The 22,105-nt window shown below is 53.8% G+C and overlaps 9 protein-coding genes across 9 annotated transcripts; 5 read left to right on the forward strand and 4 right to left on the reverse strand.

The window, feature by feature from the left end:
• Nucleotides 1-1,874: 1,874 nt before the first annotated feature.
• Nucleotides 1,875-2,468, forward strand: J4E78_001869 (uncharacterized protein; the record flags this gene model as incomplete). The annotated part of the gene is made up of 2 exons (XM_049362522.1): nt 1,875-1,982; nt 2,052-2,468. 2 exons carry the CDS (start codon nt 1,875-1,877, stop codon nt 2,466-2,468), a joined length of 525 nt encoding a protein of 174 aa, XP_049225114.1.
• Nucleotides 2,469-2,621: 153 nt separating this feature from the next.
• J4E78_001870 (uncharacterized protein) lies at nt 2,622-3,581 on the reverse strand (the record flags this gene model as incomplete). Its single annotated transcript, XM_049362523.1, has 2 exons — nt 2,622-3,184; nt 3,254-3,581. 2 exons carry the CDS (start codon nt 3,579-3,581, stop codon nt 2,622-2,624), a joined length of 891 nt encoding a protein of 296 aa, XP_049225115.1.
• A 501-nt stretch (nt 3,582-4,082) lies between these two features.
• On the reverse strand, nt 4,083-6,063 carry J4E78_001871 (uncharacterized protein; the record flags this gene model as incomplete). Its single annotated transcript, XM_049362524.1, has 2 exons — nt 4,083-5,775; nt 5,834-6,063. The coding sequence occupies 2 exons, from the start codon at nt 6,061-6,063 to the stop codon at nt 4,083-4,085; spliced, it is 1,923 nt and encodes a 640-aa protein (XP_049225116.1).
• A 593-nt stretch (nt 6,064-6,656) lies between these two features.
• J4E78_001872 (uncharacterized protein) lies at nt 6,657-8,513 on the reverse strand (the record flags this gene model as incomplete). Its single annotated transcript, XM_049362525.1, has 1 exon — nt 6,657-8,513. The coding sequence occupies one exon, from the start codon at nt 8,511-8,513 to the stop codon at nt 6,657-6,659; it is 1,857 nt and encodes a 618-aa protein (XP_049225117.1).
• Nucleotides 8,514-9,160: 647 nt separating this feature from the next.
• Nucleotides 9,161-10,747, reverse strand: J4E78_001873 (uncharacterized protein; the record flags this gene model as incomplete). Its single annotated transcript, XM_049362526.1, has 1 exon — nt 9,161-10,747. One exon carries the CDS (start codon nt 10,745-10,747, stop codon nt 9,161-9,163), a length of 1,587 nt encoding a protein of 528 aa, XP_049225118.1.
• Nucleotides 10,748-11,161: 414 nt separating this feature from the next.
• Nucleotides 11,162-11,737, forward strand: J4E78_001874 (uncharacterized protein; the record flags this gene model as incomplete). Its single annotated transcript, XM_049362527.1, has 2 exons — nt 11,162-11,338; nt 11,387-11,737. 2 exons carry the CDS (start codon nt 11,162-11,164, stop codon nt 11,735-11,737), a joined length of 528 nt encoding a protein of 175 aa, XP_049225119.1.
• A 596-nt stretch (nt 11,738-12,333) lies between these two features.
• Nucleotides 12,334-15,465, forward strand: CTF1ALPHA (Cutinase transcription factor 1 alpha; the record flags this gene model as incomplete). The annotated part of the gene is made up of 7 exons (XM_049362528.1): nt 12,334-12,422; nt 12,472-12,548; nt 12,696-12,712; nt 12,770-12,894; nt 12,945-14,153; nt 14,200-15,345; nt 15,399-15,465. 7 exons carry the CDS (start codon nt 12,334-12,336, stop codon nt 15,463-15,465), a joined length of 2,730 nt encoding a protein of 909 aa, XP_049225120.1.
• Nucleotides 15,466-16,593: 1,128 nt separating this feature from the next.
• Nucleotides 16,594-18,430, forward strand: J4E78_001876 (uncharacterized protein; the record flags this gene model as incomplete). The annotated part of the gene is made up of 7 exons (XM_049362529.1): nt 16,594-16,597; nt 16,653-16,794; nt 16,919-17,433; nt 17,480-17,526; nt 17,574-17,887; nt 17,936-18,293; nt 18,359-18,430. 7 exons carry the CDS (start codon nt 16,594-16,596, stop codon nt 18,428-18,430), a joined length of 1,452 nt encoding a protein of 483 aa, XP_049225121.1.
• A 445-nt stretch (nt 18,431-18,875) lies between these two features.
• J4E78_001877 (uncharacterized protein) lies at nt 18,876-19,502 on the forward strand (the record flags this gene model as incomplete). Its single annotated transcript, XM_049362530.1, has 2 exons — nt 18,876-19,410; nt 19,462-19,502. 2 exons carry the CDS (start codon nt 18,876-18,878, stop codon nt 19,500-19,502), a joined length of 576 nt encoding a protein of 191 aa, XP_049225122.1.
• Between the last annotated feature and the right edge of the window lie 2,603 nt (nt 19,503-22,105).

Here is a 22,105-nt window from a genome sequence, read left to right on the forward strand (position 1 = left end):
CACTGCCAGGCTCTTGCGCCGACATGGGCGAACCTTGCGCGACAGATGAAGGGCAAGCTCAACATTGGTGAGGTTGACTGCGATGTGGAGAGGAAGTTGTGCAAGGAGGCCCGTGTTCGAGGCTACCCGACTATGCTCTTCTTTCAAGGTGGCGAGCGCATTGAGTATGGAGGTCTCCGTGGACTTGGTGATCTGCTTGACTACGCGGAGAAGGCCTCGGCGATCGGTTCTGGCGTGCCTGATGTGAACGCTGAAGAGTTCAAGAAGATGGAGGAGACGGAAGAAGTCATCTTCACCTATTTCTACGACCACGCAACCACCTCGGAAGACTTTCAGGCACTCGAGCGGCTTCCTCTCAGCCTTGTAGGCCGCGCAAAGTTGGTCAAGACAAATGACAAGGAGCTCTTTGACCGCTTCAAGATTTCCACTTGGCCAAGATTAATGGTCTCAAGAGACGGAAAGCCTACGTACTACCCACCCAGGACACCATTCGAAATGCGCGACGTCAAGAAGGTCCTCACCTGGATGAAATCTGTTTGGTTGCCCATCGTCCCAGAGATGACATCTACCAATGCCCGCGAGATCATGGATGGCAAGTTTGTTGTTCTTGGTATACTGAACCGCGACCGTTCCGACGAGTTCATCCTCTCTAAGCGTGAGTTGAAGAGCGCGGCTCTTGAGTGGATTGACAAGCAGGACACTGCCTACCAGCTTGAGCGACAGGAGCTTCGCGACGCGAAGCAACTGCGCATTGAAGAAGCCGAGGACAAGGATAACCAGCGAGCACTCAGAGATGCGAAATCCATCCGAATCAACATGGATGATATCCAGCGCACTCAAGTCGCATTCGCATGGGTTGACGGTATCTTCTGGGAACGCTGGATCCGGACCACATACGGTGTCGATGTCAAGGACGGCGAGAGCGTCATCATCAATGATGAAGATGTAAGTCACTCGGGTTCGCTCACACGTATCTTGCTAACACGTATAGAACCGTCGCTACTGGGATAGCACCGTATCCGGCGAACCTATCCGCCTCTCTCGCGCCGCAATCCTGGAAACTATCAAGATGGTTACCTCGAACCCGCCCAAGATTGCCGCCAAATCTACCACTGGTCGCATTACTGGCATGTACCTCTCCACTCGTCACTTTATCAACAACCATCCCTTCATCTCGCTCGGCATGTTCGTCGGTTTCTTCACTGCCGCGACACTATTCGGCAACAGCAGGCGGAAGAGAAGGTTTGGAAATACCGGCGCGTACTTCCAGCTGGGAGAGAAAGATGGCTTACTGGGCGGCATGGGTAACGGCAACTTTGGAGGCGCGAAGCACGATTAAGCTCTGAGATAAGACCACAGGATGACTGTTGGGTGGTTCGGCGTTTTCTTTGGCATGTAGCATAGTCACGATTGGTTCTGATAGCGATAGCGGTTATTCATCTCGCGTCTTGTATTAATACAAACTGTTGTTATCTGCACTGCAATGGTCAAAGTGTGCGCCTGTACATGCCCGGACGATATCACGACATTTCCAAGCTTTTGACGTGCTACGGCAAAACCACATGGAGGTCTAGAGCGTATGCCATCATAACCAAGCATGTCACTTGCAGCTGGCCATTGGGTGGAGCACACACGTGTCTACGCGACGTAGCTCCCCACGCGTACCCCACCACCCCTCCAACTCACTTTCACGCATTCTACGCTCTGCAACTCGGGTACACGTCCCGCCCTTGACAATCGTCCGCTCCTTTACAACTTCCACGCTGCATTCTCTCAAGTTTCTCCGCGCAGCGAGATCGTGCCATCAGCATCCTGCTGCGATCCAAGCACGAGCATTTCTCCTCCGCCGATTACCTCACACATCCGCCCGCACAATGTCGACGATATCCCTTTCGGATCTCGAATTCGTGACTCGCGAGTCTCTCGCCAGCGACTTCAAATCCTCTGGCAAATCGCTGCCGGAAAACACTGCAATCATCGACGTAAGACGACCCATTCAACACAAACCTTTCCCTGATATACACAAGACTGACCATGTGCCCCCAATCTAGGTACGAGACAGCGACCACGTCGGCGGTCACATCAAAGGCTCAACATGGGTCCCCTCGTCGCAACTCGATTACAAAACCCCCGAGCTGATCCGCACACTACAAGACAAGGAAGTCGTCATCTTCCACTGCGCGTTATCGCAGCAACGGGGTCCCAGTGCGGCATTGAGATATCTGAGAGAGAAGGAAAGATTGGACCCGGCCTCGAAGGTGGAATCGAAGGGCGAGGTTGAGGAGCAGAGTGAAGCCGTGGATAAGAAGGAAGGAGAGAAAGGACCTAGCGGGACACATGTCAAGAAGCAAAAGGTCTATGTGCTTCAGGGAGGGTTCACGATGTGGCAGGAGAAGTATGGGCAGGATAATGATTTGACGGAGGGGTATGAGAAGGATATTTGGGAGTTTGGTACGCCGGATCATTAGACGGCGGATGGACGCTGTTGCCCGAAAGGACTTACGGTGTATTCATGCATCAGATCTATGGGTTGTTTCCCACATACGTGAGAAGATACGAATATCGAGCATAACTTGAAGAATGATATTCGATAACGAGGAATAGATTATCGCCAGAACGCACTAACAACCCTTCGCGTCCGCTTGGTCTTTGACCAAACCCGCATAGTTCTGCTTCTCATAGTCCATGATAGCCTGTACCTTCTTCGCACTCGCACTGCCCTTGTCAAACCGGTATCCAACCCACTCCTTCACCAACCGCCTCGCAAGTTCAATGCCAATAACTCGCTCACCCATGCAAAGCACCTGTGCATCGTTCGACAAGATGGCGCGCTCCACCGAGAAGGAGTCATGTGCCGTTACAGCCCTGATACCAGGCACCTTGTTCGCAGAGATGGCAACACCAAGACCAGTGCCACAAATGAGAACAGCGCGGTCTGCCTTGCCTTCTGCGACAAGCTTGGCCGCATCAACGGCGATGTGCGGGTATGCGGTCTTGTCGCTGTTTTCAGGTACGCCAACGTCGGTCACGGAGGCGATGCGCGAGTCGGCTTCGAGGTCTTTGATGATGGCTTTCTTGTACGAGACGCCCGCGTCGTCGCAGCCAATGGCTATGCGGAGGGGCTGCTGGTCTGATGACATGGTGGATGCTGATGTGTGACGCGTTGCGTGCGTGTAGGGAGGTTCTTAAAGTTCAGAAGTATCGTACTTCTTCTCGATGTTCCTTCTTTTCGTCTTGCTGACAACGTTCAAACGGCTTCGATCGCGTTCTTCGTCGTCGTCCTGATTTCTTGATCCGCCGCTTCGTCGTTCCGTTCTGTTTGTGGAATACGATACGTGACCCTCTGCGGAATGTACTTTCCGTCCGCTTCCTTCAATGACCTCGTTGACCGCGCGATTGACTGTCTTCTCAAACGGTTTCGTCACGTAGCTCAGATCCGTATGTCCGTGTGTCGGCCCTTTGCTTTCAATGACTTTAGCTCTATCTGTACCGTCCTTGCTGTGGTCTTCGACTTTCTGGTACACGTGGTCGGCGTCGGTATCGAGGTTTAGAGAGAACAAAGCGCGCTTGGGAGGGGCCATTTTCGGCGGCCGGGAGGAGGCAACGTGTTATATACGATTCGCGACAGTGGTTGGCAAAGGCAGGGGGCGTTGTGTCGGCGGTTCGGTTGAATGAGGGGTTAAACAGACGCCGTGACGCCGCAGAGGATGTGAGCTAGAATCTGGATTGCGGGATGCGGGGATCGGGAGTGCCGGATGCGGTATGCCGGTGGGGTAAGAATGACAGGTTGCCTCGACGCGAGATGGTGACGGGATGAGGTAGGCCGGTCTCGGTGATGCAAGGCCGAAGTTCTGGTGTTCTGTTTCGGTGTTTGCTCCGACGGCTGGAAGTGATGGAAGTGCGATAGTCACAAGCTGTCGGTGTGCCGATGTCGATAGACTTCTTGGCATGAGATACATAGCGACACCACAAGTCAATAACAAATTTACTTTCATTTGCACTTGTTCCATTTTCATATGTAGCCTTTACTTATGTTTACATCACTGTAGCTATTTTTTACTTCTTGATGATTCCACACGTCTCTACTTCTTCTCCTCTCCAAAAAGATCCTTCTCTACCATCTGCCTACAGATCGGATGGTAAAAGTCCTTGTTTTTCTCAAACGTGCTAACCGCCAAGTCGCGATCCGCCTCGTTCAGTAGCCTAAACATGGGCCGGACGAACTTCATACGCCCAATCTTGCCCAACAATGTTGCTGCAGGCTCGTAAGTCTCCTGTGCCTTGGCCATGAGCCCGATATTGAGGTAGCGCGATAGCACCTCAATGTTTTGAGTGTCGTTGTAGCCATAAGTCGCACCAAGCAGGTGTACCTTGTCGGCTGAGAACTTCGAAGCGAAAGATTGAAGCTTCTCGAGGAAGACCACGGACTGGTTTGACACCCAGCCTTCGATGTCAGAGGCTTGGGGCTTGAAGTCGTTGGATTCGGAGGAGATCAAAGCCTGCCATTTGTCTGCGAGTTCGTAGCAGCTCTTTACCATAGTCTGGTCAAAGTCTGGCTTGACAGGGAATCCCGGTGCATAGAACAGTTTGTCCCAGTCGAAGTTGTCCAGCTTCTGCTTGCTCTCTGCGTCTTTCTCGAAGAACTCTAGGAGGCAACTCTTAAAGTCGTATGAGTCAACGGACTTGAACTTGAAAGTGTCGAAGTAATGGGGGATGAAAGAATCCCACTTCTTCTTTCCGAGAAGCAGCTCAAATTGGTACAGGGCGTGGAAACCTTTCTCGTACGGAATGGAAGAGAAGGCGTCATCAGGATCTTGGCCCTTGAGATCGAGAACAAGTTTAGTGTAGGGGTGGTCTTCGCCGTAGTTCTCGATGCTTTGCTCCAGAGCTTTCCAACCAATGATGGCAGAGAAGTGGCGATGTGCCTCTCCATGAAGAGCAGCAGCGATCCTGCGTTCCAGATACGTTGTCCAGCCTTCGTTCAACCAAAAGTGCTCCCAGCTTGCTGCGCTAACCAGGTTGCCGGACCATGAATGTGACAGCTCATGTGCGATGACGTCGACGTTTTGCTTGTCGCCAGAGATAATAGAGGGAGTGGCGTAAGTCCAAACCGGATTCTCCATACCGCCGTACGGGAATGAAGGAGGCAGGATGAGCACATTGTACTGTCCCCACTGGTAGGCGGGCGAGACGATGGATTCGAGTGCTTTCATGAAAGGCTCGATTTCGCCGTCAAGCTCGTCTTTGCATGCAAGGAGCTCTTCAGGACCAGACCATACCGTACTGCGGGGCCCGATGCTTGCGCACGCTAGATCTCCACTCGCGACAGCAAAGAGGTAGACAGTCATGGGAACCTTTTGCTCAAATGTGTACTTCATGGTACCGCTCTCACCATCCTTCTTCGGGGGCAGGTAGTCACTTGCCCCGGTAGGCAGACCTGAAGCAAGCACCGGCAGGGGCGAGCGGAGAGCAAAGCTGAATGTCGATTTGACATCTGGAGTGTCTTGACAAGGGAAGACTGAACGTGCGTGGATGGCCTGGCATTGCGAGAACATGTAGGGGTGCTTCTTGTTGGAGGTCTGAGCAGGAGTCATCCACTGAAGCGCGGTACATTTATCAGTGGTTGCGACCTTGATCTCTACATCAACAGTCTTGCCTTTGGGAACCTTGGAAGGAAGAGAGATGGTGAGAGGGCTGCCATAGGGTTCCACGCGATCTCCTACGTTGAACTTGACGCTTTTGCCCTCGACTTCTACAACGGAGATGTCAAGAAAGCTAGGTTTGTTTAGTAAAGCATTTCAAGCATTCAGTCTTGCAGAGAATGTGTACATACCTGCTGTCCAACACAACATCTTTCACATCCTCATCCGTCAAGCACTCCAACGTCAGCACCACACTTCCAAATAACCTCTTCTTCTGGAAGTCGATATCGAAGTCTACACTGGTATGCCGTGTCACAAAGTTGTGATAGTTGGACAAGGTGTTGGGATCCCTGGGAGTGCGGATCTCGATGTTTGGGTCCGCCATCGGTTTCGTTAACATGGCGGCGGGGGAGCGATGCATCGTGGCGAATGCGGCTGTTCTCGTAGCTGAAGGTGTGAGAGGTCGGCCTATCCTTGAATGTTGCTTGATATAATGTTTTCCAGTCAAGGTTGATGTTGGTGAAAGACGGTCGTCCTGGGAGAGAAACGTTGCAGGTGATCGCGTGGTTTGGAGGTATCGTCGGAGTGGAGCAGCTTCATATGCCGATCTATGCCGCAGCAGAGCAGATGACCACCTGCCTAATGCGCTTCTGGCGGACATCTAGATATATCGCTCTCGCAATTCGAGTAGATAATGGGAATCGGCCCTCACAGCGACAGTGGCGCGATAAGTCACCGCCTGTCTAGTCCGGATCCAATGTGGAGGTGCACGGCCTTCGGTGACCCGACGAAGAGCTTTGTTGTAGTTCTTCCGAACTGTCTTCGCAACCAACATCATCAGCAACAAAACGGGCATAAGGAGCAAGCCACCAGAATTTGGGAACATGGACGTGGGGTTGTGAATGATATATTGCAAATGCCCTGAAATGCCAAACGCTTCGATACCCAAAGCAAGCCAACATGCTATGCACGTGTTGCTACCAAGACCTTTACACCTTATTCACACAATGCTGTCTAATCCTTCTTGCTGCCTTCCCCTTTTCGCGTCCTATCTCTCAGGACGAGATTGATGTCTGGTCGTGCTGACTGATACTGCTGTGCTGGTCTCGATACTGAGCGCTCATTGGTCGACGCAAGCGTCTCCTCTGCCCTCGATCTGCCCCTGTCCCTTTCGTCATCTCCAATCTCAAAGGCATCATCTTGGAGTTCTATGAGGTCGCCCAGATCACCGCCGACAGCTCCCAGGACAGGTACGGCACTGCGTTTCCCCTGTCCAGGTGTGCCCGGCTCATTCAAAAGCTTCTGTGCTTGTGTACCGACCTTCCTTACCCATCCTTCTATAGCACCCCCAAGCTCTTGGAAATCCAGGCCGCTGCCACTGAGCGGAGTGACAGCACCGGATCCGCCATACTGACTTGATGTTCCTGCACCTGCGTCCAGCAAACCCGGCGCCCACGGTGTGAAGTATTCCTGTCCGGGTGGAGGAGCCATATTGGGCAAGTACTGAGCGAATTTCTTGTTCAGGCCATCCTGCGCAGGCCCAGGGCTTCGCACATTCCTGCCCATTGTACCGACACCCCCTGGGCCTTGCAGACCCCATGCTTTGCCTGATGTACTTCTTTGACGACTGTGGGCTGAGGCGGATGACAGGTTGCTTGACGCGCGCGGTCGAACGGATTGCGAGGGAGAGCTAGTGAGCGGATTTGTGGAGGTGGACGAGCGTGGAAGGTCGACGGAAGCCCGGGGGGTCGATGCGTCGGAGTACGCGAGAGACTTTCGTCGAGCGGGTGGGAAGAAGCCAAGCGCTCTTCGTGGCATGCGGCCAATCTGTGTGGGCTGTTTGTCATTAGGCAGAAGAACCCATGAATCATGTGTCCATGGTGTCTCTGGGTCAGATGAGGGGACGGAGTCGTTCTCTTGGTCTTTCTTCTTTGGCGTGGTCCAGCCGTTAGGGAGACCTTGAGTATCTGAAAGTGGAGCCTTGCTATTCGAATCTTCGCCGTACTCTCCCAGTAATAGATCTTCGGCAGGGAGAGCATCCGGGCCTTGGACTCGTTTCCCTTTTACGCCACACGCATCTACTGGCAGGACGACTTGCTTCTTGATCTGTACACTATCGTTCGGCCACATACGATTGGCCTTCCGTAGCACAGCTTGCTCGCAGTTGTATTTGATGCTCAGTCCCGCCAGCGTGTCCTGCGGGCGAACGTGATGTATGTATACAAGTGCATCTCGGTCGTCGTTCTCGCTGGGAGGTGCGGAAGCGCTGATCCGTTCATCCGAATTCCTGCGCTTTATGCGGCCGACAGAGTCCGGTACCAGATGCTCACCGGCGGTCAGTAGATCTTTGCGCTTCATCGCTCTGACCATGGCCTCTCTCTCTTCGTGTGTTCCAGCTCCGACATGCGAGCCTGCGCCTGCAGGACCCCAGTGTTTCGGCGGCGGGGCGCTCGTCGACGTCCGACGCCCATGGCCCGGTTTACGTCTGCGAGTATTTCCAGATTCGTCCGAGGTACCGTCACTGGCCAGGACGGTAGCGGCAATGCCCTGAATAGCCGCCAGCGAGTTTCCCCATAGGCCGGAAAGTGTTTGCGAGGGTGATTTCGGGGTCGAGGTGCCCGATGACCTTTGAAAGGAGGATAAAGGGGCAGAAGTGACGTTTAGACGGGACGAGGAAGCGCCGCCTGTGCGTGCATTCGGGGTGGGAGATGTGTTCCGCGAGTTCAATCTCGACGTGGCCCTACTGGGTCCGCTCTCACTTCCACTCGTCGCATAGATGTCATCTTCCACCGAGATCAGTCTTCGGGTGCGGGGGCGCAGTGTCGAGTTGCTCTTGGACGTGGACAGCGAGGAGCCATTGGAGGGGTTCATGGCATGCGGACGCCAGGCGGAGTGGGTAACGGTGGTGCTGCATAGGCCAAGTGATTGGAGTGGTCGGGAAGCCGCATGACATGGGGTTACGGGAACATGGCGTGGACGTCAGGAGCAAGGACGGAAGCGCAGTGTCTAGGTTGCTCGGGTATCGTGAGGGTCAACAGCTGGGGAAGGAAGCTACGTAACCCCCGAGTACCACACCCCTTCATTCAAACACGCCCGTGCACTGTGCCGCCGAACCGTCAGAACGTGCCATGCCAAGTCACCTAGGCACCATGCACAAGGCTCACGATTGATTAAGATGAATTGGATACGTAAGTAGTGGGTACTCTTCGACTTTCACCGCCCCTCCGTGACTTCTCAAACTGCCTGGGCGCCGTGTGACGATAAGGCCAGATAACGACTAGCTTCAGGCCAGAGCTGACTCGGTCACCCCATGCATTCACGACATTACTTCATGGTTTGGATACAGATCGTGCATTGTCATGTACTATAACACTACTGCGTAGCGACACGCAAACAAACGCCATGTGCGTGTATTAAACCCACGGATATCATCATCAGTCGTCATGGTCGACAGAACGAGAAACAGTAAAGACACACTATCGAACAGAACGAATCTCACCCACCCACTGGCCTGTCCGTCACCGGAACGGGCTCGAGCTGGTCGTCGCATCCACATCTTCAAACTCCAGCTCAAACGCGTCCACTTCCTCAAACTTCTTTCTGATAGCCGCCAACTTCTCAGACTGCTCAATGGCTGAGACTTCGGTGGTCTCTGCTTCGTTCTGGTCTGCAGTCTCATTTTCCTTGTCCGACGAAATCCTGCGACCGTACGTTCGGCTCGACTTCCCTGCTGGTTTTGCTGGTGCAGTCTTCTTGGCGCGCCCTGTTTTCTTTGTTGCCTTTGGCGATGCCGGCTTTCCAGCCCCCTGCCTCTGACGAACGCGACGTGTTGGCATTTGTAGTTCATCTTGATCCGAGTCCACTTGCTCAATATCATCCGACGATTCGATCTCAAACTCATCGCGATCCCGCAAGCGATTGCGCCGACGTGGTAGCAATTCTTTGAGTTGCGCGGTGGATATGCTCTGTTGTGCCTTCTTCTTGGCCCTCTGCTTAGCCCTTGCAGGTGTCTCTGTTTCCTCGCCATCAGAGTCCTCGTCCACCACGGGTGTCTTGGCCTGCCGTCCTCTCCTGCGTGGTCGCGTTTGCGCTGGGCTTGGAGGCGGCTTTGATACTTCGCGTTCCGGGCTACTTGACATGGGAGGTGCAAGCGTCTCGCTCAAGGGTTCATCGTCTTCCTGTGTCTGCGCGATGACTTCCTCACGTGTCGGCAGTACTTCTGGTAGGCTCGGGGAGTGTGACCGCTCCGACTCCACATCGCCGCCAGACTGTGGACTGACTGGTGGTGACGAGCGTGGTACTTGGACTACAGGCGACAGCTTGCGCTTTGTACCACGGGAACCGGAGCTTGAGATCTGAGTGCCGCTATCATTCCGTGTCTCCTCCTCCGGTACCTGTTTCCGCACGTTGAGAGGTGTTGATTCAGCGTGGGGAAGGAAGTCGTCAAAGTCGAAATTGTCCGTGTTGTCCAAGTCGTCTTGATCATTGTCCTCCACGTCCGTAGTCTGCTGCACCATGCGCAACAAGCTTGGCTGCCGTGCTCTGCGCTTGAAGTTGGTCAAAGCAAGTATCGATCTCTCGTGTGCGGGTGTTGCGCCGACTTTGATGGCAGACGGCGGGCGGGTGCCGTGAGCTGGTGAATTTGAGCCAAGGGAAGAGAATGTCAAGTCGCCATAGCCGCTATCCTCTTCTATCTGCGATTCTTCGTGTGCTGGTTCGATGGCAGTTGGCGATGTGTGTGCTGCGGACTTCCTGGCACTGCTCCTTGTGGCCCGCGTCCGCTTTGATGCATTCGATGCAGGAGTCCGGTTCTTAATCGATGACACAGGGATGTCTTCTTCAGCCGGCAGCGCGCCAGTCATGGTGAGCTCTGCCTCGTCCTGAGCCTCCGGTGTCTTCTCCCCCAGTAGAGTCCTGCGCGAACGCGTTGTTCTCGATTTGGTAACGAGGCCATCGCTGTCTTCGCTGAAACTATTGGCTGCCTCACTGAGCTTTTTGGTTTGCGCTGGTATGGGTTTCGCCGCCTGTTTGCGCGCGGGGGCAGCTTTCGGTTTGGTGGGTTTCGCGACGCGCGACGCGACTTTCGATCGTGGTGGGCGGGGCATTGTAGCAAGGCGCCAGCGCGAGTGTGTTAAGGTATTAAGAAATATGCGCAGGGAGTGAGTGTGTTCGCGATCGGATTGATGCGGGCGGCGACCGTGCGACGGGGATGGGGATGAGGCGCGTCGATGTTGTGACGCACTGTGAATTCACCACCTAGCGCCGATCTAGACGCGCGAACACTTGGCTCACGTGTCAGCGCATCATCCACATGGGCTTGTAAGCATGCCCATAGACGACGCGATGACTGTATTTTCTGCTTATGTAGTACCTCGCTGAGGTCTAGCGGTAGCCTGAACCTGCACGACATATTGAGGATGTTCTCAAGGCAACAACGGTTGGAGCGTACATAGCTGCCTTCACAGGCCCCAGATCTAACATTCCTTGCCTGTCTTCACTCACACTACTCCAGTGGCATCATGAAACCTCTCCACTATCCAGATTCGTTGCAGGAATACGCAGTATCTGAAAAGGACTATCTCCAGCAGCACCCCGAATACAATTGTCTCGTCACAGGCGCAATTGTGTTCAACAAAGAAGGCAAGCTGCTGATCGTGCAGCGTGCAGCGGAGGAAAGAGCGTTCCCCGATCTCTGGGTGAGTCAATGAGGAAGCTACGAGTCTCACGGTGCTAACACGAAAAAGGAGGTCCCAGGAGGCAAGGTCGATGATACGGACCAGACCATTCTGCATGCTGCTGCTCGAGAGCTCAAAGAAGAAGCTGGTCTTGAAACGACCCGCATACTGAGGAAAGTCACGCATTTTACCTTCTTGGACAGGACCACGACATGGCTCAAGTTGGTGTTCGAGATGGAAGTGCAGAACGCCGACATAGTCGTCTTAGACCCAGTCGAGCACCAGAAGTACCTGTATGCATCCGAGGATGAGGTTGTCAAGGACAAGGTGGGGGATGTGGAGCTCAGGTACATCAGTCCTGCGAATAAGGAGGTCAAGTTGGAAGCGTTCAGACAGAAGCGCGAAGGGTGTTCCGCGTAGCAGTCATGGACGTTGGAAGAGTTGAAACGCTTGATGTATCTGGGAAAGCTGATTACTTCACGGGACGACTTCCGAGGCCATGCTTAAGGTATTGGCTGGACTTGACAGTACACTTGCTGTCGTGTGAGCAAAGCCAGCCCCTTTAGAGCATAGTCTGCATGTGAATGCAAATCACAAAGTCGAGTTTCCTCAAAGAGCCGGCGATCAGTTGCTTCCCATGCTGTATCGCTGGTCCGCATATGAAACTGGTGATTGTCGCCAATAGGAGGCGAGCCATATGGTCGGAGACGTGATCTGGGGTAAGCTGGCAGCCGTCCAACCGAGCAACAAAGAAGCCAAAGTCGACGCCAACGTGACACGGCCCAGAAGCAGCCTAGGTAGCAGTGCAATTTCTGGCGTCTGAGCGAATATCCTGTTGGACAGGAAAAAGCACGTTTCGTGTCGCAATGGTAATAACTGCCTTGCCGTACCCTCCCGTACCACCCCGGCGCCCGCGCTAGTACACACTGTGCGTGCCCCCAAAGAACACGACCATTTGCGGACGAATCATAACCTCAACCTTCGACGACCGCGTCAAAGAGCACAGCGACAGCAGCATGTCTGGCGAACACTCCTTCATGGCCAGCGCCGTGCCCGCAGCAGCAGCGCCGCCGCCGCTCGCTGCGCAACCCAGCATTGGGACCCCGTAGGTTGCAGTCGCGCGCAGCACTCCAGCACATGCTCATACCAGCCAGGCCGTCGGCGTCGTCGCAGTCAGTTCCCCCTGGACACCCGTCTTTCCGGCGGCAACGCGCCAGCCGGGCGTGCGAAAGTGAGTGCGACCCATGTCTTGCCTGTATCTGCGCCCCTGATGGTACGAGGGAGGAGCCATTGCGGTCGGTGGGATATATGGTTCAGCTCGCGAGCCTCGGCACCTCGGTCGGCCTGGATAACGAATGCTAACCACCACGCATCGCAGCCTGTCACGCGAGGAAAGTGAGTAATCAGCCGCGGAACCGCCGTGCTGCCAGAACGCGACATAACCAGCAATAGGTACGATGCGACGCCGCCTCATTGGGGATCCCATGCACCAACTGCACCGCCTTCGGCATCGAGTGCCGCATCCCCCAGCCCAAGCGCAAGAAGACGCAGACGGCCCGGGCCAAGGATGCAGAGAGGTACGCACGCGACCGACCGCCAGGGTGCTATGGAACTGACGCGACAGCAGTGACCGCGGCGACAGCGACGACCGCTCGCCCGCCAGCACCTCCGCTGAGCCCCGCGAGAAGTCGACCGCATACAACACCCAGGATGGGACCCCCTCCACCACCGTCTCGCCCGAATACGCCGCCCAACAGGCTACCCACAATGGCACCTACGTGCAGTTCATGAAGCCCAAGTTTGCGCGCGCCCCCATCAAAGAAGCCGGCCGCGTCGCCTACCTCGGGGAGTCCTCCAACCTGTCGCTGCTTGTGCACGACCGCTATGGCACCACCGATGTCGTCCACTACCCGCTGCCCGAGAACGTGCGGGGCGCGAAGGCGCGGGTCAATGAGATGGACAACATGGAGATTGAGATACTGCATCAGCGAGGCGCCTTTCTGCTCCCACCACGGGCATTGTGCGACGAGCTTGTCGAAGCCTTCTTCAGATGGGTGGCCCCGGTCGTGCCAGTCATCAATCGCAGCCGCTTCATGCGCCAGTATCGAGACCCCAAGAACCCGCCCTCGCTCCTGCTACTGCAGGCCATACTCCTGGCAGGCTCACGCGTGTGTACCAATGCGCAGTTGATGGACTCCAGTGGCTCAACCACCCCCGCCGCCATGACGTTCTATAAGCGCGCAAAGGCGCTATACGATGCCAACTTCGAAGACGATCGCGTGACCATTGTGCAAGCCCTCATCTTGATGGGCTGGTACTGGGAGGGACCCGAGGACGTGACCAAGAACGTTTTCTACTGGACCCGAGTCGCTATCGTAGTAGCTCAGGGTTCGGGCATGCACCGCAGCGTTGAAGGATCGCAGCTTACACGCTCCGACAAGCGCCTGTGGAAGCGTATCTGGTGGACACTGTACAGCCGGGACCGTTCCGTGGCAGTCGCACTCGGCCGGCCGGTTGCCATCGACCCTGAAGATTCCGACGTCGAGATGGTGTCTGAAGATGACTTCATCGACGACGAGACAGAGCACGCCGCAGAATACCCACCAGATCCGATCCATGTTCAGTTCTTCATCAACTATGTCAAGCTTAGCGAGATTATGGGCTTGGTCCTATCACAACAATACTCGGTAGCGTCGAAACACCGCAGGGCGAATGCCATAGACCTGACACACAGCGACATGGCCCTTGCCGACTGGCTGCAACATTGTCCACCGGAAGTGCAGTGGGAGCGAAATCGCCATCATTTCTGGGCTGCCTTGTTACATTCAAATTACTAGTACGTCTATGCATCTTCTGACTCTGACGTAGACTAACGCTCGCAGCACCACTCTATGTCTTCTGCATCGCGCACACATGCCACCAGCAGGCTCACCAAAAGCCACTCATCTTGACGGTTTTGGTGAAGCCAACGCCTACCCATCACGGAATATCGCGTACCAAGCAGCCGCCATGATCACATCCATTATTGAAAACCTCAGAGCTCATGATGAAATTCGGTATACTCCGGCTTTCATCGTCTACAGCTTGTTCTCCGCTCTCATCATGCACGTGTATCAGATGAAGTCGTCTAACAAGTCTGTCGTCTCAGCGACTGAGCAGCGACTGCAGATCTGCTTGGACGCTCTTAAAGAGGTCTCCAAGGTGTGGCTTGTCGCAAAGATGGTGCATACTCTCTTCGAATCAATTCTTGGAAACAAGCACCTTGAAGAACGTCTGCAGAAAGCTGCCGGCCGCAACCACAAGAAAAACAAGGTCCCTTCGGTCCCACCACCACCGCCACCTAAGCCTGCCCAGGAATCATCGAAACGAAAATTCGATGACATGGATCTAGGCTTCCCTGTTCCAAGTGGGCCGCCATCTGCCCAGGTCTCCTATGAGCGATCCAGACCGCAGACTCCTGCCGTCACACCATCGCGCGAGCTGCAACCCCAACAGCAGATGCCCCAGATGACTACTGGATCTCCGCAGATGAATCGGCAAAATCATGACGCATTCATGGGCCCTTCACGGTCAGGAACGCGTCCTACGACCCCGTTCAATCCTTCATACTCGTATCCAGGAACGCCACCGGATCTTTTCCTGGTGACCCGTGATACCCCTAACATTAGCCAAGAAGTGTGGCAGAACTTCCAGCCCGATCAGCTGTTCCCTGCCGACACACAAGTCAACTTTCCCCAGATGTCACCCATGCAAAACCACAGTCTTGTAGATCCTGCCTTGAGCCAACCTCAAAACATTGCCATGCCCTCTCAACAGACTGCTGGGGGCCAGTCACAGATGCAGAACCCACCGTCAAATCCGGGTATCTCCAGCGGTTACGAACATAATAATACTCAGGCCTGGCAGCAACAGATGGAGATGATGTCGCAGAATCAGCAACAGCATAGCGCACAGGATGATGCTTGGAGTCAAAGTTCCGGAGGTCGGCCCAACCCCATCGTGCCTATGAGCTTGAATGTCGATGACTGGTAAGTCGAAGTTCCGATTCTGTCCGAAAGTAGTCACTAACTCTCTGTCCCAGGTTCAACTTCTTCGGCATCAACGGTGAAGCCGACATGTCACATCTATTCCAGCAAGGCCCTGCTTAGACTCAGAAGCGTTTGCTTCTGTGATTGTTCGATAGCTTTGTTGTTAAAGTTTTACTCCGCGTGTAAGCGTATCAGTAGCGTGGATTCAGTTGTTGCATGAATGCATGTCTCTTCAAAAGGTTCGAGGTAGCAGCGTGTGGGTTCTGTACGTCCCGCGTACAAAGGAAGATGATTTGGCATATTACAGGACAACACTTTTCGGCATACTACTTCTCTGTGTCGTCTTCACTATAAGCTACCATCAATGCATAACACTCGCGTGCTTGGACAAATTTCACGATACAGATTTGTGACTGAAGGCAATTATGGACACATATTGACGACCTTAGGATGTTCACGTCAAGATGTTCCAATCCAATGCCTTGTGAGGCCTTCGCTAGAATTCATCAATGTGCCTACTGTTGGGATACGTTGCTGATTGTTGCCATAGAAGACATCTAATCCGGGTTCATGCTCTCATTCTTTCTTACGTGCTTATCGCATCTGTATCGAAATTACGAGTCTGCGCAGTCTTCAATGCTAAGCAGTCCGAAGCTCTCCATTTCAACGGAAGATCCACCCGTGGGCCGGTTGGCTCCCCGCGTCATAAGCCTGTGCAGGCCCGATTAGGTTAGCACCACTTCGGTTTCGGGAACCTCGCAACTTCACGTACCTAAGTACGCGAGACTGATACAACAACACCGTGAGCTCGACGTACACTAGCCGCCCAAGGCCAGATCACGACTCTATTACCAGGTTCGTAAATGCTCTCTCTCCAAGCCCTCGAAGTGCACCCATTCCTTCTGTTGCCCGCATAAACCCCAAGGTCGAATCGGAATCGCACCACGCCGCACATCGCAACGGAGCCACCCACGACTACGACATCGAACGCGCCCGAATAACAGCCCTACAACGATCACGATCCCTTTACACAGCCGTATTCACTACGCGCCTTCCTCGACTGCTTCGCCGCAGCCTTGCCATTCGCTCGCCCAAGTACCTACTCCCAAATCAAACAATACTAACTACCCTTCTCGTGTAGGCTAGGGCGCATCATTCCTACAAAACATACGCCCCAAAATGTTTCAAGCGCAACAAAATCCGGGCCGCGGTGCCCCACTCGGTGCGAATAGGTTGCAGAATGGCAAGATGGGTGAGGACAACCCCAGAGCGAGTTTGGGCTATATCGCTGATTGCTGTCTCTGTAGGTGCTGCGTCTCAATGGGGGTTTGGAGCTCCAATGGGTGCGCCAGGCCTATCGAATGCGCAAACACGAACAAACGGCGGGGCCATGTCAAGCTTCGCGCAAGCAATGGGCGGCTCGCAGCCACATACGCCGCTGAATCTTGAGTAAGTCAACACACGAAATGCCTCCGAAACGAAAGAAAGGAGAGTACCGAAAAAAGACTCCACAGCTCGATTCTGGGAATCTGAAGGACGTTGAGAGACACAAGCTAAACGTTGATGACCATAGGGAATTCCCTTCGCTGTCGGGCGCGCCGCAAGCGCAACAGAACACTACCGCGCAGCAGATGTGGTCGAACCCCACCCTACGAACCACCCAGCAAGCCCAGCAAAACACGATCGGACGTCCGCAAGGCCAAGGTCAACAGCAGGGCCAAGGGCAGGCAACACAGGCTACGAATCAACAACAGCAGAACCAGGGACAGGATGATTCATCCCAAAGCCAGTTCTCTGGTGCTGGGGATGATTATCGTTTTGGAGGACAAGGGGGTGTCGGACAGTTGGGGGGTGTTCAGCCGCAGACAGGCAACATCGAGGAGTTCCCTCCATTAGGGGGCGCTGGCGGAGATATTCCACAAGATCGAAGAGCTGGCCTGATACAGAACGCAGCGGCATTCGGTGCGAATGGAAACAGCGCCTTTCCTGGGCTCGGACAAACACGGAACGGCCTCTCAAGCCCGACAGATAGCCAGCAAGACCGGAGCATCAACCCCACTGTGGGTGGCAGGGCACCGCCAGGTACATGTAAGCAAGAGGTCTCAGCCATCATATCAGCCACTGACGATGATAGCATCACGGACACCATTCGAGAACATGCGGACAGGCAACCAAGCAGATGTACGTACCACATGCAACTCTGCTGTACCATAGTTCACACCATGTAGGGAAACCAACGGATAGGGCAGCAAGGGAACATGTTCTCCCTAGGTCCTCAGACAAGCATGCGGGGTGGTGCTGATCTCGCCCCGGGCGGTCAACGGCAGCAGCAGAATCAGTTCGAGCAAACATTTGGGTCTGACGTTCTCGGCTCCCCGAACGCGCAAAATATGCTACACAAGAAGCTCTCGGACATGACGGACTCGGAAAGATACGGTTTACCTGGACTTCTGTCCATGATTCCTATGGACAGCCCCGACTATTCCTCGCTGGCTATGGGCCAAGATCTGACAGTTCTGGGCCTCGATCTGAGCCGGCCAGAGTACGCGTTCCCTTGCCCTCTCAACACATTTGCTAATGGGTTTCTTAGTAATTCTCCATTACATCCTACGTTTGGTTCACCTTTCGTGGAATCCAACGTCAAGCCAGTAATTCCACCAGATTTCACTCTACCGGCGGCGTACACTGTAACAAATGTTCCACCACTGCATTCGAAAATGGCCAGCTTCTCCGCCGAGACACTATTAGCTATCTTCTATCAATTCCCGAGAGATATCTTGCAAGAAATTGCTGCACAAGAGCTATACAACCGCGATTGGCGGTGGCACATGAAGCTCCAGCAGTGGATGATGAAGGATCCAGATCTCGCGGCGCCTATCAGGATTTCGCCAAAAGAGGAACACGGATGGTATCTATTCTTCGATGTTAAGAACTGGAGGAGAGAAAGGGTATGTGTTCCGCTCTGTCAATGCACGTCCTATGAACGACGTACTAGACACTAACGCGAGTATAGAAAGAGTTCGACCTCAACTACGATCACCTTGATCAACGCCACGGTAGCCCTGCTATGGCGGGACAGATGTAGTAGGCTTCCTCTTCACACTGAGTGAATCGTCTTATCGCACATGCACCGCTTGGTGGTGACCTCGGCTGGTATTATACCAATAAAGTACCCTGAGGGTCTTACGCCTGGGGTTTGAGCAACTGTTCTATTCTACGCTTCATGCACATGCTCATGAGGCGACATGATTCACTATGGTCTCTTGATCCGTGAGAAAACAATCTGCAGGTGTGTGACTGCTGCCTTGGCCGGCACGTGCCTTCTCTCACTGTTAGCGGTGAGATCGTGACTACCCCAGTGTCTTGCATCGAACCTTCTTCGTCCACCGTCTACTCATACAACCGCACTTTTGCCCCTCTATCACCGGCCTCAACTTCAGCGATCCTCGCAAGCACTGACCTGCAGATTACTCTTACAAGATTTTCCTGTCTCCAAACAACGCAACACTAACACACAGCACCCAATCACTATGTCATCTCCAACGTCGAATGATGCCGACTATGTTCGCGAAACGCTCACGAAGCTCTCAGTAGCCGTTCGCGAGCTGACTCCAGCCGGCACAAAGCAAGTTCCACAAAACCCCGACCGCTTCAATCTATTGGCGCGTCCTACATACGGTGGCTGTCGTGTCTGTGGTCTTCCCGGCCACCAGTCCATCGATGTCCACCATTCGGCAGCGTGTCGCGTTGCGCTTCTCTCGCTCATCGGCTTCTGGGAGGATATCGCGGATCACGTGGCCTTCCTCTACCAGCACTCCGAGCGATTTCAAAAGGCCATCCAAGAGAACGAGCCAACGTATGTAATGCGTCTTGACAACCGACCGCTGAAGGGTGGTGACATGGAGGTTGTCCTTGTAGACCGCCTAACAGGGAACTTCCTCAAGTTCATGGCGCATGTTCGGGGTATCAGAGCCAAGGTCAATGTGATTCTTAATGAAGATGACTTGGCTAGATATGAGCGAGTGGCGAAGAATCTGGAGGGGTTCTTCTTGGACGGACAGACTCGTAAGTTCTTTCCGAAACCGCGTGGAATGGCATGAACTAATCTGCTGGTAGTGTCTGATCTCTACGAGCGCAGTATTGCGATGGAGCAGTAAGGCTATGGCTGCATCTGTGTGTGCTTTCTTCCTTGATGGCGGGAATCTTCATGAGCGTATTCTCAGACATTCCCAAATTCTGTTTCTGCATTGAAGGTCACACGTGACGAGCACGTGTTGGCTAGCGCAATACCTAGCTAGGTACTAATATTCCTCCCTCTGCACTTTTGAACGTTGAAGCTTGACTTTCGTAACCACACTTCAGTAACACGGACAGATCGCGATGATTGCCCCGCACTCATAGCTGTACAAGAACTCAGTCGTTGCCCCGCATTCTCCGTTATCGCCCATGCGTAAAGTAGATAGTGTTGGTACAGAATGGTGGGTGCCACGGTACGCTCTTTTCCACACCCCCAATCCGACACGATGTCTATCCATAACCCCGCTGCACCTTCCACATCTGCGTTCACTTTTGATCATCCCATATTTCATGACTTCCACTAGCACTCCGATAGGCACAACCGAGCTCATATGGGGGTTTCCTTCTCATCTTTGATTGCTTACCAACACATCTTGAACTGCACCACAGCAACAAGATTGCACCGATTGATTGTATCTCTGTAGACGAAGGTTTACACACAAAAAATCAATGGTGCAGAGTTTATCACAGTGCGGAATCCGAGGACGGCAGCGCAAAAGGCGACGAGGCGATGCAGGGTCTTCCGCAATCAGTACCAGACTCGCATCGCAGTCGAACCCCGCTCCGCGGTAACCATGGGATATTCGATCCGAAAACGACTGTCATAGACCCTGATCGCTTCCCCTCAAGCCCATAAGCGATCTGAGTTTGCACATCAGCTACGAGTAATTGACCGACGATACCGCGGGCACGGGTGGATCCGGTTGTCGCCAATCGTGGGACTGCCAGTACACGATGCTCATTGACGTACGAGCTTTTCCTGGGGTCCGTTGCGAGAATGTAAATCTTGCTCTCCTCCAACAAACAACCATCATCATGGAGGCCGGCGATGCCGCGAACATTGCACATGCCTCGGACCATGACAACGGCGCGGGTGTCTTGCTGAAAGCCGTGCAAATGTCGAGACAGGCCAAGTCTGAGTGCGCAACCCAAGATGCAACGTCGAGCCCCACTAACATATGTACAGGCAAAGGAACGGTACACGTACTGCCACGACAGAAGCGAGAGACTTACCATCTCCAGAAGATACGCAAATCATCGAGGACAGATACATCTCTAGAGATTCGAAACGTTCCAAAACGCCGTCTGATCAGCTTCCCGCGTGCGCCGAAAGTTCATACAACACGACTGATTCTTCCTCGACGCCGTCTGTGGCAAACCAGCAAAAAGTTATACGAATGCACGACGACTCAACTACCTCAGGAGTGCCCACATACCCGGCTGTTCCGAAACTTCAATTCTTGAATGTGACAGATGCCGTACACCAGAGCCATGCCCTCACCATGCCTCGCCGCAAGCCTCTGCCGAAGTCGTCACAGAACGAGCTGACTCCGATTATCGAACCTAAACCACCGTTTTATCGCCCAGTATCTGCACCTCCTCTGAGAACCACCACGTTGATCAACGACACCGAGGAGGATACTATTCATCCATGCTCGCCTCTAAGTAGGCCTTCCTCGCGCGCATCGACAATGAATTCCCTAGTCTCTGCGAAGTCACACACAGAGCCTGGACCTATACACATTCATCCATCCTCCCAGCTCCAAAGCATGCAGTCTATCGGCGAGCTAGATGCAAGACTCCATGAAGTCGCCAGTCTGCGTAACTCATTGAGAATGACGTGGCCCAGCCGTACAAGTAGTGACGCAACTCCGACCGGTACTCCAGAGTCTATATCCAATGTGCCATTGAGCGGTGGAGTTTATGAAGCTCATTCAAGGTTGAACAGTAACATCCGTTCGAAGTCCACCGAAAGAGTGTATTTACATGACTGGGCGAGATCGAGCGAATGGGTTCAGCCTTCTGCCACCGATGAAAGCTCAAAAGAGTGGATCGAGGACTTCCTTGCTCGCCAGGAACAAGCAACTCGCGACGTGCATGGTGAAGGACGACGTCTAGGAAAGCAAGACAGCAAGTATGGCAGTATCCGCAGCCGAGTGGGTAGTATCGACAAGTTCAGGCGCAAGCTAAGCATGAGGCGTGTTACAGATGAACGGGGAAGCTTCGAGGCAAGGCAAGAGAGGAGGCAAGGACGGGTCTTTGACTTGGACATTGAATCGTCTCCTTACGGAAGGGCAATCGTGCCAATACCTGGAGAAGATTTGGAGAGACCGGCGATATCAAGAGCGTTCTCACGCAATTCCATCACGAATCAGCACCTCAGGCCTGAAACCGCTATGTCGAACCGATCGTCCTGGGCCCCTACATCTTCTTCGGCTCTGCATCCAACGCATGCGCCGGAACCGCACCACATGTCACTACCATCGCGATGGCCATCTTCATATCCTACCTGCAGCACCTTCACACCAAACCCCTATCATTCGACGCCCAAGCAACGACCTAAAGTCAAAAAGCATCGATATCAAACGCATGGTTACGGCTACCAAGCGCGTGGCCATCAATCGCATGGCAGAACCGGCAGCTGGGAGAAGTTGAAGGTCAAAGCGGTGACTTCTATAGGCTC

Source organism: Alternaria triticimaculans (genome assembly GCF_023758025.1).
Source record: "Alternaria triticimaculans strain BMP 0046 chromosome Unknown scaffold_2, whole genome shotgun sequence".
NCBI classification, from domain to species: Eukaryota; Fungi; Ascomycota; class Dothideomycetes; order Pleosporales; family Pleosporaceae; genus Alternaria; species Alternaria triticimaculans.